General features: G+C 37.0%; 1 protein-coding gene across 6 annotated transcripts in view; it reads right to left on the minus strand.

Annotated features, from left to right (window-relative positions):
- Positions 1–2,846: 2,846 nt before the first annotated feature.
- MME (membrane metalloendopeptidase) overlaps positions 2,847–17,921 on the minus strand; it is a 109,271-nt gene continuing 94,196 nt past the window's right edge. For all 6 annotated transcript variants that reach the window (XM_042955519.1, XM_042955520.1, XM_042955518.1 and 3 more), the window contains exons 20-23: positions 17,060–17,125; positions 14,051–14,146; positions 13,641–13,717; positions 2,847–6,244 (exon numbers count right to left, since the gene is read on the minus strand). In XM_042955519.1, the coding sequence (XP_042811453.1) occupies positions 6,145–6,244; positions 13,641–13,717; positions 14,051–14,146; positions 17,060–17,125 (339 nt within the window). In that variant the 3' untranslated portion in view covers positions 2,847–6,144. The remainder of the gene's footprint in view (positions 6,245–13,640; positions 13,718–14,050; positions 14,147–17,059; positions 17,126–17,921) is intronic.

Below are 17,921 nucleotides of genomic sequence, written 5' to 3' on the forward strand. Positions count from 1 at the left end.
GTAAATTTATGTAGATTTTGGACTTCAGCATACCGTGGCCTTATCATTTACTATATGTGTGAATTTGGGCAAATTAGTTAACCTTTGTGAAACTCAAATTCACCATCTATAAAACAGGAGTAGAACATTACCTCACAGGTTAGTTATATTAAGTGGAAACTCTATACAAACAACCTATATTATATGTCTGGCTCACAATAAATAATAGGTATTGTTTCTCTTCCTCACCCTCTTTTATTATTTTCACTTTTCTTATATATTAAATCTAACTAAAATGCATGCATGTTTTCATTTTGATTACACAAAATTAAAGTCAACATATTCAAATTTTAATATGCATAATATAATCCAAACCTAGATGTTTTATAAAGCATTTAAGAAGCATCTTGTATTACTAGTGTTTTGGACACGTTTATTTTTCTCTCTCTTAGGAATGGTCCTTTTTTTCTTTTGGAAAGCTATCCTTCTCTGAGGGTAGGGTTAGGGGATCAATGATGATAATTTCTACAACCACACCATTTCCCCATGCCCTATCCACTGGGATAGACATGTTTCCAAAATAGGCTTTTTCTCTAGGATTTTCATTGGGTTTTCTCTAAGATGTTAAGTGTGGACTGTAGTTAGATGTTGTCCTTCCCCTGGGAAGGAAGCAGAGGATCTTTGAGCCTGGGCAGAGTTGACCATCACGCTTTCTTCTGGAGAAAGGCAGTCTGCAACAATGAGGTAGACACATGGAAAGAAGGCCTAGTCATTCATGTCCCACATTTGGTACTGTGGATCAATAAAGTCTCTAGTTTTGGCTAAACTAGCATGAGTGTGATCTTCACATTTACAACCAAAGTCATAAGTAAACACGTATGAGCAGGGAGTTACCTGGATTCATTGTATCCTTTTGCCTCCTCCCTGTTCTACCTCTAAATTCTAGTATCTGAGCCCCCAGGTACACCATGGTGCCTACCTGGTGGAGTATTTAGGTCTGATCACTGTATAATTTACAAACTACTGTTTCAGTCAAATGCTGTAACCTTAACCTTGGCCAGGATTTGGCAAATGTTAGGATTTTGTATGAGCAGAGACCAGGTGGGAGAGAGTGGCAAGATCAGTCAACCCTTAGTATTTTTAGGGAGAAAAAAAAGAACAAAAAAACCTCTCAAACACATGCGTTGTTCTCACTGAATCACCTTGAACACAGTCAGTGGAAGGTCCTTTAAATTCCCCTGCTCTGTGTGAAGCGGTGTGTGTCAAAACCACCTAGGGAAGCAGATCTGGCCCGTGGTGGGAGAAGGGGGCTCCTGACCAAAATCCATTTCACTGGATTCCTTGGGTCTAAGTGGTATGAGCTACTAAACTGAATAGCTTCTTAAGTAAATGAACACAGCTTAAATTCATAGGGGTCATTAGGTTTCTTTTGGGGGATCAACTTTCTCCTCATTCCTCTTCCTTCCATCTTTTCTCCCTTACTTACTTCCCCCTCTCTTCCAAATAACATTTTTTCGATGGCTTTAAAGTGTAATGTTGTCACCTTTTAGAGACATTTAAAATGCAGAGGGCAAAAGGAAGTAAGAATCACCTGTAATACTACCACTCAGAGATATTCCCTCTTAATTTGGGGCATACATTCTTCCAACTCCTTTTCTATGCAACGATATTTTAACATAATTGAAATCATGATGCATACTTAATTCCATCCTCTTCTGATTTTCTTTGAACAAATCTAAACATTTTCTGCTATTTCTTTTTTTCTCCCTATTGCTTTGATTCTAAAGGTAAAGCTGCCATGAACACCTTAGCATTGCATCTTTGATGCCATATTTCAGGAGACATAGAACATTGACAGCATGCATGTTGGAAGACTTACACCAAGGTAATTGACAATCCAGATATTGTACTTGACCTCACTTTTGTCTTCCTGCATACAGAGTGGACTTTTAGGATGCATTATAATTGGAAATGACCAGATCAGAGATGACACCAAGTGCATTTATAGGAGTAGAATCAGATGTTAACATGCCTGATACCTGAAAAAATTGTTGTTAGTTTCTGGGTAGAAAGGAAATTCAGAAATATAAAACTTAGTCACAATTGCTAGACTTCCAGTCTTCCTACGCTGTTTAAGCCGAGAGCCCATCATTATTTCTGGCAAAAGTCAGTGCTCATTTGTCTGTCAGGCTTCTCTTGCACAACCTAGAGGTTCTGCTTTGTCAAACAACAAAACAGAAGCACAGTAGTTTGGCTATAAAGTTGAAAATAACAGTAGTATTTCTCACTGTTTTAGAGGAAATTCCAAATACAAAGGAGTTAAAATTAAGACAACACTGTTAAAGAAAAGAATAGAATGCAATACACATGTGCCATGTGTATTGACACTCGTCCCATGTGGCTCCTCTCTTCACCTGATTAACCAAAAGTCAAATCCTTCAATCCAGGGATGGTGCACAAAGACACTTTTGGTTTCTGCCTAAGTCAATTCCTATGCCATCTGGAAACCTTTGCACTGAATATGTGGAAAGAAATCAGATCAGAAAATGATAGTATCTTTGGAAGAATGGGGTGATATAAATAAGAAGATATTGGTGAAATAGTTTATATCATTCATTGTTAAAAGATCCATTTTGGGGGCACCTGGGTGGCTCAGTCAGTTGAGCGTCCGACTTCGGCTCAGGTCATGATCTCGCAGTCTGTGAGTTCGAGCCCCGCGTCGGGCTCTGTGCTGACAGCTCAGAGCCTGGAGCCTGCTTCGGATTCTGTGTCTCCCTCTCTCTCTGCCCCTCCCCTGCTCATGCTCTGTCTCTCTCTCTGTCAAAAATAAATAAAACATTTAAAAAAAAAAAAAAAAAAGATCCATTTTGAAGCTGGCAGGAAGTATAAGATTACAGAGATAAAAGCTCTAACATTGGCTTTAACATTTTTCAAGACATAAACGCTGTGGGGGCTTACGTGGGCATTAGGGAAGACTGGACTAAGAGTAAAAGCAATACTATGAAAAATGTTTGTTTTTATTTTGTATTTTTGACACTGGAACCCATAAAACCTTCTGATTTTCCATATTTTCCAGGATGGAGTCTCATTTCCAAACTAACAGTTATCTTCTACTTTGAGAACTCCACCTGTGACAACAGGAATAATAAAGACTTTCAAGAAAACTACTAAGAGCAGTGTAGACCCTAACTAGATAAAACTTTGGTCTGTGTCCTTTGAACTATAATGTTGTTGACTTGGACTCAGGCATTTACACAAGAGTTTTGAAATTATTTTACCCAGTGGTTCTTAACTGGGGGGATAAATTACAAGCAAAGAAGTACTGGATACATTCTCCTTCTCTTGTTGAGAACTACTGGTAGAATCTGATTTTCTTTTATTTCAGGGGGGAAAAGCAAAGACCCAAGAGAATGGATCAAATGTCCAAAGTCACCTTGTCATTTATGGAAGAATAGGACTAGAAGACTCTTCTCCCAGGATAGCATCCTTTCCACCTTAGAGCTAGAATCCACATGGACACTGAAGCATGAAGGCAGACTCCTTACCAAGGGTGGCTGCTGAGTAATTCTTTGTCCTCATCCCTGAGTTACATTGCCTCCCGACCCTTAATGTCTCAGCTTCTAAACTCTTTCCTTGACCAGGATTCATCCATGGTGAAATTGGATTTACGTTTGAGCTTACCTGATGGAACAACTCCAAGTGATTGGGATTGGTTGACAGAGATCCATACAACTCAACAACAGTGCCATGCAAGATTAAGAACATCCTCATGTGTGAGGGAGGGGAAAGTTTTGGCCTTCTCACTTTGGTGTATCCCTTAGTCCCAGGAAATCTGGTATTTCTAGACACAGGACATCCAGACACTAGAGAGTTGTTCCCCCCTGCCCCATCCGCCCATAAAATTTCACTCAAGTCCTTCCATAGGGATGGGAGTCTGACATTTTAAAGAGTGGGGAATCTAGTGTCTTTTTATAATTTGTACTAGTTGCTTTTTGGCTAAGATAGATACTAAGTGATTCAAAGATAGTTGTTCTCTTCAGAACTGGAACCTCCTATTGCTCCAATTACCAATATTACTTAAAAGTGTTTTCAGTTTAGTTTAAAGAAAGATACCCATAAGTATACTTTTAATTGTCCATGATAACAGTGGTAGTGATACAAGAAGAAAAGATAAGGATATCCATGGCTAGTATAAAACTGTATTTTCAATATTTATAATAACTTTAGGAAATATTTGTGGAAATGAGCCCATTAAAATCTCAAGTTAAAAAAGATGGCACCATTTGTAACAACCCCAAACTGGAAACTTCTCAAGTGCCTATCAACAATGGAATGGGTGAACTGTAGTATAATCACACAATAGAATATTATTGAGCAATGAGAATGAAAGATCCACAGTCAAATGCAACAATATGGATGAATCTCAAATGTAATGCTGAGTGAAAGAAGCCAGATGCAAAACAACACATACTAATTAATTAAAACTAATGTATGATATTAAAAGTCAGGACAGTAGCTGTCCTTGGAGGAGCAAAGTGGTGGTTGGAAGAAGGGGCTTCTAAGGCACTAGTAATGTTCTGTTTCTTAAAGGTGCTGGTTACAGGGCTGTCTATGGTAGGAGAAAGTTCACTGAGCTGGGTACACTTACGTTTTATGAAACTGTTGTGTGTTATATTTCAATAACTTTTTTTTTCTTTAAAAAAAGGCCAATGGGCATCTTTCAAGAAGCAAGAAAACCAACACTCATATTTTGAACAGAAATTCCCTCATTTTTGTTTTGTTAGGAAAAATAAGGATGTTGGAAGTGTGCCTCTTTTGTAAAATATTAATCAAGTAATGAAATGAACCAAACTAGCCAAAAGGACAGGGAAAGAGAACATGAAAGCCTCAAGAGATGAGTTCCTATCAGGGACGCAACAGTCCCCTCCCAGAACTCTTATGTGAGTTAGGATTTTAGAAGCAGGTCTGTCTGAGGTGGGGAAGCCTCTCATTTATATTCAGAAATGCACTTTCCAAAGCTAGACAGCTAGCACAATAGGCTTAGTGAGTAATGGGCTCACAATTTCAATTTATTATCAAAATATTTCCATCAGACAACAAACCTGAAAAGATAAAGAGATGCAGAGCTATATAGATGCCCTTTTATCGGAGCCACCTCAGGGACAGATTTTATTCTGAAAATCCTGATTGTAAACCAAAGGTCTTATGTATCTTTAGACAACTGTCCAATGGCCATTTTTCACCTAGTTTGTGCTTAAAGTTTTTTATCAATATGATTTATAAGTGTAAAAATCTCAAATCTTCATCTGTACATCACTTTACAGACCTTGGTTCGGAACTATCTGTCTGAAACTTCGATATTCAGTGATTACCTATAATAATAATTACTTAGTCATAAATGTAATAATTAAATATAAAAATTATTATTTATACATTACTACAAATCTCTTAAAAAGATCAAGTTTTGAGAGGGAGAGAGAACAAGAAATTGCTTAGAAAATTGCAGGGAGCCTTGAGAATTTCAATATCAGTGAAAGCAGGTATAATGAAAAATAGCTTCAGACATTCATTTTCTCCCTAAGAGTAGCTTAAAATACAATGATTTCAGGATGAATAACTGATGATTGGCAAAACTGGTTTAAAATTACATTAAGTCCCACGGCCCCAACATGTATAAGAATTCTTTGGAAGATTTTTGCAGGAGCATAAATGTTACAAATAAAAATAAAAATAAGTAATTAGGCAATGTGTGTTTTAACTCTCATGCCACTGCTGTGCTTTTGGAGCCAACTGTATTCTCCAATCTCTTCTTTCTCCCTTTGATTAGAAATCCCAGTCTACATCAAGTGGTTAACACTGTTTTCAAGAGGTGACATCAAACTGGCAGATCGTATGAGAAACAGAAATGAATGGTAATATCTTTAGACATAAAGCGTTATTTACACAGTGAGAAGTGATTGATTTGATAGACACCAGACCCCACCCCTCCTCTCCATACCTTTTCCAGAATAACCTAACTTCATTTCTAAATGATGCTCTCTCATCTCTGTTAACTACCCCCATGTAATTACAGTGACTTCGGTGGCCCATTTTCTCTTGGACAGAGTTTCCCATTTTCATGGTGTTGGCAAGGCTAACCAAAGGCTACGTCGCTTTTTCTGAAGATCACCAAACTCGGCATTTCTTTTCTGGATTCATGTATGAGTTCTTGCGGCAATGATAGGCCTCTGAAAACTCAGGGGAGTTCTGCAAAGTCCCAATAATTCTGTGAAACAAAACAAAGTCACCATCAGCATTTGATACTTATGTCCATACCCTATAGGAGAAGCTCTACAGAATTTCTATAGGTGTAGGCCTATTGAGGGAATTTGAAATTTACAGTTTAAGAGAATAATAATTATCATAAAAAAGAAACAGGTAAAATAAATTTGTTATTTGTTAATAGAATTTTTAAGTGAGCAGGTAACAAAGCACAGGAATTAAGAGCACAGATTTGAAGATGGCATGGCTTGAATCCTGGTTATAAGTTGAATCTATTTCGCTTCTCTGTGATTCACTTTCGTTTTCTATAAATGCATATAATAATAGTACATGCATCTTAAGGTTGTCAGTAAAGTAAGTAAGATATACATGTTGTAAAATAAATGAATAATACATATTTGGAATAGCAGTTATTATAATAAGAGTTTGGTCAAAAATAAAATCATGAGTGTTCATTATCTTTTGGAAGGGCTCACACAATAACAAGTATAACAGACTAAATAGATATTTGTTGATTTAATAAGGAAGAGAATTATTTTCTTTCTTTCCAAAAGAACTCCATAGATATCAGAAACTGGATTCAGCCTGAGTAACTGGAAAAGGCTGGCAGAAAGTCAATTTCTTCTTATCTCTGACCCCAATGGGCAAAAACAACACTGTCCAACCCACTTTCGGCACCAAGCAACATTTGAGGAGACAGATAGGTCAGTACAGTGATGCAGAGGTGATGTTTTCACGTCAACCCCAAACCAGCTCCTTCCCTTCTCTTCCCACTGGGACCACCCCACCACACCCACCTTGGATTGGGAGGAAGGGCAGGGAGGCAAACAGACTAGGGTGATGGGAAGACCTCAAGCAAGTGACAGGAGAGTATGTTCTAATTACTGAGATTTCCTTACGTGGCAGATGTGCTAAGTGTAAATCTTTGCACTCTTATCTCCTCTAACCCATTCTCTAAATCAAATCCCCTAATTCCCTTATTTAAAATCTTCCAGGGGCTTGAATGAAAGTCAACTTCCTTTCTGTGGCTTCCAGTGTTTTGAGGGCTCCAGCCGACCTTCCCGGCTTCCTCATAGTACGTTCGTTCTTCATCCCATTTCTCTCAAACTACACCGACCTACTTTCCATTCATCAAACCAGCCAATTTCTTTCCCTCTTCAGAGCTTTCTGCTCCCACTGACCATAGTCCCTGGAAAGTTTACTCCCCAGTGACTACATGACTCACTCCTTCTCAGCCTTCATGCCTCCACTTAAACACCCCTCCTCAGAGGCTTTCTTCAAATAATGTCCAGATTAGTTCCTTCCACCTGCAGTAGCCCTCTCGATTCACAGTGATTTGTTCTTCTTCTTTACTTCCTGACATAACCCTACACTGTAATGTGAGGGCAAAATACTGTGTATCTCTTGCTCCCTGCTGCCCTCCCCCCAAGCCTAGCACAGTGCTTTGTATATTGTAGGACTCAGGACATACATACCGAATAAATGAGTCTGTTGGCTGGTCACGGTGATTACATGTATACGAGGAATAGGGCATTATAAAGAAAATGTCCTGCTTGGCATTTTTGTTGTTTATTTGCTACAACCAACTAGAGAGAAAGCAAGCATTTGCTTTCCTTATTCCCATTCCAGGAAAGATAACTGAATTTCTGAAAATCTGACTCCCTAATGTGTCAACTATTACCACATCAACTATCTCTCATCCCCAACATCACAACTCCTCTATCCCTTCAGGGAGAATGTAAATCTTTTTGGTTATGTGTGTATTTTTAGTACTCCTAGAAAAGTCCTAAAGATTAATAGGAATCTTCCTGGTATTTGGGGGAGGGCGGGTGGTGATTGAAATGGGGTGGGGGCCAGAGCTGGGGCATTTACATCTATTAGTCCATTTGATATGGAAAAGACTGGCTTCCCAGTGCTGAGAAGGGGCCCAGTAATGTGCCCTCTCCTTTGTGTGAATGGCACAGACATGCCTCTCACTATGAGCAGGGTCCTGAGAGAACCTCTGATAGGATGGGGTGTAATGGGCCCTTGCCCATGACCACCTGAAGGAAATGGAGCCACCTGACTTCAGAGGGAGCCCTTGAACTGCAGGGATATCAGCAGTGACCACAGCAGGCTGGAGATGGAGGCTAATTCCCTAATTTCTAGGTCTTCGGGTTCCTGAACAATCTTAAAAAGGAGTACACTGAAAACTACTGAAATTAAACTTCTTACTTCCTTGCTTAGGGTGGGAGCTTGCGATTGAGTTAATTTGCTATTATAGTAATAATAATAATAATAATAATAATAATAGTAATAAATGTGTCACTTCTTACATCTAAAAGTTTAAGAACAAATTCACTTGATACTTGGTCAAAAGTGATTATATGCAGGAATAAAAAGATTTTATTTTATTTTTAGTAATCTCTATTCCCAATGTGGGGCTCGAACTCATGACCCCATGATCAAGAGTCACATGTTCTACCGACTGAGCCAGCCAGGTGCTCCAAAGAATAAAAGGATTTTACACATCAGGAATTTGTATTGGTCTTTAGTCTTTTAAGTTTCTGGGCTCATGGACTCTGAGACAGAAAGATGCTTTGATTCATTTAATTCAATCCCGTTTCCACTTTAGGAAGCCCTATATGCTGGCTGAATGACAGTCATCATGGTGGCCCGATTGTTCCTCAAACTGAGGAGGAAGCTCCCTGATGGGCAAGGAAATTATCTGAGAGTCACTGAATGGAAGAGGTGCTCTTTTTTGTTTTCATTTTAGTAAACTTTTTTAATAAAAGGATTGTGTCTTAGATATAATCATATGGGGACAAGTACTTCAGTAAAATGTCCAAACCCATGACTTAATTCTACATTTGTCATAAAAATATTAAGGAAATTAAACACACACACACACACACACACACACACACACACACACACACCTCAAAAAAGGGAAGTCTTCACAAAGCACCAATGGGAGTTAGCAATGTGGCAACACTCAACCTCAGGCACACTTAGCTCTTCATTTCAATTCCAGCTCTTCTCTTTCCATCCAAAGGCTTCGCTTAGACAATTTGATTCTGAATAATTAGGTCAACAACATACCAGGTCTTCACTTACCTTCCTAGCACTCTAATTAATGTCTTATTGTTTACATTAAATCTTTGGATGGAGGACATAAATAATCTATTTCAAAAAGTGGATACATTATTAATCAAATGAATCCTTTCTCTTAAGAGTGGGGTCATATTTCATTAATATTACATAAAATACTTACCTGAATTTCATGCTACATGAAAACTGTGTGGCATATGTGTTTATAATAACAAAGATAAATGGCTTTTATTAATTATTTCTTAAAGTGATTTACTTGAAAGTTTTATTTTATTATATAAAATATTCTATTGTACTATTGTTGTTTATTGCCTTGGCAAATAATCACTTCTTTTAAAAACATTTAAGATATAGAGAGTTGAACATCAGGTGATCAAGAAGACTACCTCTGCCTGCACTTAACTGGATTTTTGAATTACTGAATGAGCTTTTTGCAATTAATTGGTCTTCTGACAACCCTTTGTTCCTTCTTTTAAATGAATGACTTGGTTACCAGGTTAACTAGCTTCATTCATAAGTAAACTATCCAATCTTTATCATTAACTGTTGTTGATGATTTTGTTAAAGTAAGGTCACCTTGATCAGCTTATGCTCCACTATGGATTGACAAAGAAATAAATGCCAGAATAGATTCCCAGATCCAGTCTGAAGATTAACAAGTGCTAACAGGAATTCTACAAGGTTCACCAAAATCCAAACTAACACTTACAAAATATCAAAACCAATGCTAATATTTAAGGTAAATGGAGGAAACATTAGTATTTCAAAGACGATTTAGCATATGCATACTATATCATAGAATAATAGGGAATAAAATCACCATATTACTTGGAAATGTCTACATAAAACACTAGAAAGACTCTCTTACAAAAAGTGCTAGAAATTAATCTGTGGGGAAAATTTCTTGCTTTATTAGTAGTGTTAGTTCTATAAAGTGCCCTTATATTCTGACTGGAAGACAATTATCCACCAATTTAAGCATCTATTTTAAAATTTTTTCTTAAGTGTTTGTTTTTCAGAGAGAGACAGAGAGACAGAGCATGAGCAGGGGAGTGGCAGGAGGAGAGGGAGACACAGAATCTGAAGCAGGTTCAAGGCTCTGAGCTGTCAGCACAGAGCCCGATGCAGGGCTCAAACTCACAGACTGCAAGATCATGACCTGAGCCAAAGTCGGATGCTTAACTGACTGAGCCACAAAGGGGACCCTAGCAACTTAAGCATCTAAATTAGCACTTTTGCTATTTAAGTAGCATATACATTGGTATCACTTTGTCCCTTTGGACTTCCTTTAAAAAAAGTATCAGACCCTTTTATATTGTTTAGAAGTATTACATCTGAATAACTTTAGAAACACATGTGTATTTTATATAGTAAATATTAGCATAACAACCATTCTGAGTGACTGCAGATGGCTAAGAAAAACTGAATTTCCAAAGAAGTCATTTAAATTTTGAGTTCAATTTCTAGAACCTCATGGGGAAATGTTTTTGTTTTAAATACTAAAGTTTTTAGAAGTTTATGTAAAGTACATAAGACTTTGGTTAGGAAGAATAAGACAATTACAGCTCAGACCTAACAAATTGTTTTATAGATTCAGCTTTATATCAAGTATATTTTGTCTCTTGTTGTTAATACTGTGAATATTTAAGCGTAAGCTTACAAAATCTCCCTCTATTTCAGAAATGTTTCTACACAGCCCACTATGCACAATTTTTCACTAGCAATTCAATTTCTATTAGTTTTTAAGGCTCTTTAAAAAATATGTTTTACTTTGTAGAGCCAGGAAGCAGCTTGTTTCCAAAACTAAATGTAACCTCAACCTTTTGCCAAGGAAATCCCTTTACCTCCAGAGAAAATAATAGTTTCCTTGACAAAGGGTTGGCATTCCATTTACCCTTTTAAAAAAAACAACACATACTTTTCTTGCTATAAATGAAAAATAGTCAAGGAGGCATCTTTTGCACCAGGATAGAGAAAATGAAAGTTACAAATAATTTTACATATTTTATAATAAAATAGTATGTACTTTTATAGAGAGAAAATTTTACATATTTATAATAAAATCCTTTCAGTTTAAAATTGAAGGTAGAACAGTTACATATTTACCTACATATCATTTAACCGGTGATCAGTTACTGACATTCTGAACTATACAGACATAAGAAATGAGCAACAAAGAGCCCTTGACTTTAGTTAATAAAAACTGTTTCAAATTACTCATGGAAATTCTTATTCTGTTTATACCTTTCGTGTCTAAAAATAATTCTAGTACTAATTTTCACACACATATATGTAACAGACACTTCTATATTAACATTAATCTTCAATGGCTCTTATGAGAACTTAATCCTCATTTTATATATTAAGAAATTGATTAAGTAACAGCTTGCAAATGGCAGAATCATGGGTGGAACTCAAGTGTTTCTTACTTCAAAGCTTGCATTTTTTTTTTTTTTTACCATACAAGTATAAAGATATGCTTTCTGACCTAATCAGAATAAAGGAATGAGATGGCAAAAGGCAGGCAATGTAGTAACAGAAAAGAGAACTAGGAAAGAAACAAACAGAAAAACCCTAATAAAAAGCCAAAATTAAAAGTAAAAAAAAGCACTACTGTATCCCCATCAGTGGCTCCGTATTGTAGGAATAAGTTGCTCCCCACACTAGCTTTTGAGGATTTCAGGAGACTAATAAGCACTAAAATGCCAACTAGTAGTCATAACAATAGTCTGTGTCATTTAAAAACAAAGGCTAGGTTTTGTTGAGGATACTGTGTTAATAAGGCAACAGGGCAGAAAATATTTTAAACAGAGAAATTTTCATCCAGTGGTTAAGATGAAAACATTAACACTCAAGGGACAAATTGTAGCTATCAAAAGCTTTCAATTTGCAAGCCTCATTCTCTGAGGATGCCAGGTGTATCACGTACTACAATAATACTACTTAAATTCACTTAGGTTTCTACGGACATATGCTTTAGTTCATCGGGATATGGAGGGAAGAACTTTGACCAATTAGATTGTTATCATGGTTAATGTGAGCGTATGAATTGCATTCATTGTCTTCAGAATTAGATTCCTGTACCTTCACTTCTGAAGACTTCAGTAAGGAAAAAGCAAATTCTAGAAACGAAACAGTTACTTGGGTAAACCATAATGGGAATTAACCTAGTGACTTTTGCTGCTCATTACCTAAAAAAGAAGTTAATTTGAATATTCTACCAAGACTGAATTTACCTTGGATTATAAACATATTGGGCATACAATAAACAGTTGCTGAATGAATGAATTTTGAAAGAACTGTTAAGGCAAATACTAAATGATGGTGATTACAATGATGATACTAGAACAAGCTGAGTAAATTCTTTAATTTGTAAATGTGCTATTTTATTGTTTCATAACTGAATGTAGTTTTTCCCCAGGAGTGAATGATCCGGGCAGTATACTTATGGCTATTTTAGGAAGGGCTTTTAAAACTCAGCCCCTTAATTCTCTCTTTTTCTCAAACTTTTTCTAACCACTCTACAAAATTTTAATTTGTTTTTCAGAGTTCCTGCTTGAGAAGTGTTGTTTATCATTTAGCAGCGATGAAGTGGTATAGTATGTTGGAAGGGGGAGCATTAATAATTTAGTGCTAAACTAGATACACAGGGATCCAGGATTTAACACTGAAACACTGGTTCGAGTGATTCTCTTTCACTGTTGTGATTTCTCTGAGATTTTCTGGTCTCGGAAGGACTTTAGATTTCTTCTAACTCAACCCTCCACTCTACAGCGCATTTTTCTCCAGCATCCTTAATGAGCTGTTCTCTGACTTCCGCTTCAAGGTATCCTCTCCTGGAGCTCTGGGGCTAACTTTATGTTGGACAGCCACTGATTACATCTAATTAAGCCTCTAATTCTAATCAACCTCTAATTAAAGAACATTTCTCTTTATGTTGAATGCAAATCTTTCTTTGGAATGGCTACTCATTGGTGTTACGCTTAAACTTTTCATAGCCTCTTAAAAATGTCTATGCTAGCTTTAAATAGAGCTACTATTCTCAGGCAGCATCTTTGTTGGAATCCATCAAGCACTGAGCATTGGTCATGTATATTCTGAGGATAACAGCAGTCAAGGCTATGCTCATGTAAACATGACATTTATCCTGTTTTGTTCTGGTGATCGTTTGTTCCATGACCCTCAAAAGAAAAAAACAACAACAACTGTATTTCAAAATTTTATAGTCACAGTTAGAAAAAAAAAATTTCCAAATTTAGAAGTAATGGAGTCAATATTGGAGCACCTGACTGCTGTTCAAACCCACGTACCTGAAATTCCCTGGGCTGTGAACATCTGTTTTAATGGAGTTGACAGCATACTCTGGCCTGTAGTTCCCACACCACACCTAGGGATAGGGATAGAAAAAGGAAAGTAGTGTGCTTAGGTTCAGTCAAAGATTATTTGTTTGAGCAGGCCAACTTCCTATTGCAAAAATTAAATTGGAATTCTGCATTCCCCAACCATTTACTCTTCAAATAATTGTTCAGTGATAGGCAACCAGAAACATAATTACCATTAATATGATATGATAGTCTGTTATAAACAATGAAAGTCAGTCGAGTCAAATGCTCTGCCATAACTGATTAAAACAAGAAAACTCAGCATGCAATATCTAACTTACTATGAAATTATAACTCAAAATGATTTTCATATCTATCAATCAAAAAAGATACACTACCTGGGCAAAGTTCAAGAAGAATAGTTGTTTGTGATTTAGGTCAAGTCCAGGAAGTAGTTTTTCTTCACCATTCTTTTTAACATAATTTTGATAGGCCTAGGCAGTTAATGAAATAGAAACATGATGTTTATAATTTTGAAATTTATGTATAAATCTATGCAAAAGACCATGTAACCAAGTAACCAAGTAATTAACCTTTTATATCAGGATCGCCATAATAATATATTTACATATAGAAACTTAACAACTATTTCATGGATTAGAAAGAAAACCAGAATTTATTTACAAATGGTCTGAAAATATCAATGATCAATAAATGTCAGTTGAATGAATGGATGACTTAAATAAATGATGAAAAACTTATCTAAATATTGTTCTATAGAGAGATGGATAAGTCCAGTTGTTGGAAGAATGGATTGCCAAGGGAGTTTGTGATGGTTATATTTAGCACAGTTATTACTCTTAGCAAAAAGACTTTCATCAGACTTCGTTTGAATGATTCAGGCCCAAAGTCAAGGCATTCCTTAAGATCTCTTAAAAATTAGTATCCTGTGATTCTAAGCATAAAGATGAGCAGTTATTATGGCCCCCTGGAAGACAAGGGAAAATAGACTGAACCTCAGTTACATTAGGAAGAAGGAATTTAGGTTACTTGAATGTCAGAAAGTGTTCTTAATCCGTAAGGCTTTATGAACACTATTAAAAAATGTAGTTTTTCTCTACTAAATATACTTAAGAGATTTACAACAAACTTTCTGAGATGTGTTACTTCCAATTTAATACAAAGGAAAGTGATCACTCAGATAAGCAGAAGATATATTTGATTTCTTCCTCCTTGCCATTGATATAGATTTACTGAGTATCTCCTTTGAAAAGATGCTAGGAGCATGGGGAAGACTTGATCCTGCTCCCTCCTAGGAAGCTCACAATATAGCAAGGGGACAAGGTACTAGATGCTATGATTTCACATATAATAAAATATTTGCACACTTGTAATTTGCTTCATTATAATAATTCTGTAGTTGTTTTAGGTGAGGATCTTCATGGAAGTACCATCAACCCATATTTTGACTAGAGTTTTACAGGAATGATTTTTAATCTGTCTGAATATTAGAATAACTGTCGGGGTTTGGGAGTATTAAGAGTGCCAATTCCGTCCACTTTCAGGCAAAATGAAGTGACAAGAACTGGATTTACCTTCCTGCTGAAACAACCAAATGATGGACAAAATATATGGAACAATGGTGCACATTACACTGGACATCAGGCAAAAAGGAGAGTGACCTCTCTGAGATGGTAAACATATAGGATAAGCCCTATAATTGCCCCAGTGTATTGCCTTAAGCATTTGCAGTTTACAACGTAGAGAAGAGAAACTCAATCAGAGCTTAAGGGACTGCTTGAGTTGAGAAGGAGCGGAGAGTTCAAGGACACCAAGGACAGAGTCCTGAAGAGGAGAAAGCCACACAGAAGAGGATCTCTAGAGATCAAGTATTCAGCTGAGTATGTGAGTATGCATATGAGCAAACTACCAGAAACTAGGAAGGAACCATGAAAAAGGATTAGAGATAAAAATGCCTAGTATTCACACAGGACAAAAATGGAAGACCTTGAGTTTCACACAGTAGGGTCTTGCCTCAGCAGTGGAGAATAATTGTCCCTGGACTGAACACTACCCTAGTCCCACCAAACAAGTTGTAAAAGCAAGATCCAAAAGGATCAAACCATTTCTAAGGAATTTAACTGTGTCCAAGTATAAAGCTCAAAAATATTTGTGCGAAAACAAAATACCTAGTATCCTAAGAGGTAAAATGCACATTGACTGGCATCCAGTCAAAATATTACCAAGCATTCAAAGAAGCAGCAACGTACCACCCCCCACCCACCCCAGATTCTATTGGGATTCATTCTTTTGGAAACTTTGCAGGCAGCTCAATCTCTCAAGTCTCACACTTTGATCATCCATGGTCACTGCCAAGTCACAGGTTCTACCAGTCATCTTTCCCTCACTGCTTACCCTTTCCTGGCCCAACCACTAAGGCCCTCCTACTCCCCTTTAACCCATACATTTCTATAGTGGGAAAATAACCCTACATCTTCATCCATTGCATAGGACATTCCATCTGTGTTGGTTTTAGAGAAGCCTGGTTCTGTCCTGAGGCACCTTGACCCTTGTACCTTCTCAAGTAGACACTGCTCATTGTCTCACATGTGAGCTACCTCAGGGTTAGAAGAGGCATTTAAAACTACCTTCTCTCTTTCTCCTTGTTGATTCCAAGACCAGTATCCCTCTACTCTTTTGTGAAAATCCCTACTTTTTCTTGTGCGCATGGCATCGACTAGATCATCCTTCAACCCATCAAATAATGGCATCTTTCATGGAAGGTTTGCAGTTACATCTCCAGCGCTGAGAATAGTAAGGTCCTCAACAAGTATTTGTTGAATGCAAGAATGAATGGAAGGCTAAACGAGATTCTCAGGGATGCTCCATGGATATACCCCTCTGGATATAATAGTTTGGATGACTACAAGGCCACATGCCACAAGGCCATATCACTTCAGTCCCTCACTGTATCATTGTAACTGGACTGTGGTTGATGCTGATTATGGTTCCTAACTGCTTCACCTGCTGTGAAACGGGGGGTCCCATTTAGTACACTGATCAATGACTGAAATAACCCTTTTTATGAGATACCTTTTCTAAAAAATTATTTCAGAGATTATTTCTTAGAAAAATGTTGCTTCCTCTATGGAACGTGCATGTCTCCTCATTTCTGCTCATATAACATTCCATGTTTCTTCTCCTCAGCTTCTCAGGAGCTTAGACTGGTGTTCAGCTCAATCATAACTGTACTGCCCAATCCCCCTTTTCCCCATGTATTTTCTACTTTCTATTCATTGCTTACTCCCTACATTATATGCACCTTTTGCTAAAGGCTTTACATCAGTGATTAAATATGATAAATATATACGCCAAACATTAAAATGGGAAACAATATTATTACTCACTCTGTATGCTTGGCCAATGCCTCCATTATCAGCAATATTTTCTCCCAGTGTATTAATTCCATTGAGCTGTTAAAAAACAAAAGATGCTTAAAGATTCTTACCTGTATTTGGATTGTTAAGAAGGCATCAATAATGCATTTAAGATGGACTATATCTATTCCTCAAAAAATTGAAAATAGAAATACCATATGATTCAATAATTTCACTATTGGGTATTTACCCAGGGAAAACAAAAACACTAACTTGAAAAGATATATTTATTTACTGTAGCATGACCACAGCCAGGGCACAGAAACAACCTAAGTGTCTATGGATAGGCAAACAGGTAAGGAAGAAGAGACACACACACACGCCCACACACACAGGAATATTACACAGCCATAAAAAAGTATGAGATCATGCCATTTGAGGCAACATGGATGGACCTAGAAGGTATTATGTTGTCGGGCTGAGAAAGACAAATATCATATGACTCCACCCATAAATGGAATCTAAAAAGGATGAATTAAAAAACCAGAACTATAAATACAGAGAACAAACTGATAGTTGCCAGAGGGGAAGGGGACAGGGGGATGGACCAAATGGGTGAAGACCAGAGGGATATTCAGGCTTCCAGTTATAGAATGAGGAAGGCACAGGAATAAAAGGCAGAGCATAAGGAATACAGTCAGTGATACTGTAATAACAATGTCAAGAGACAGATGGTAGCTACACTCGTGGTTAAAGCACAGTGTATAAAATTGTAAAGTCACAAAGTTATATACCTGAAACTAATGTAACATTACATGTCATCTATATTCAAAAAAATAAAACATCATCGTCGTCAACAACAACAACAATAAAAAAGATTGAATATATCTAA

This window comes from Panthera leo, chromosome C2, assembly GCF_018350215.1.
Source record: "Panthera leo isolate Ple1 chromosome C2, P.leo_Ple1_pat1.1, whole genome shotgun sequence".
Taxonomy (NCBI): Eukaryota; Metazoa; Chordata; class Mammalia; order Carnivora; family Felidae; genus Panthera; species Panthera leo.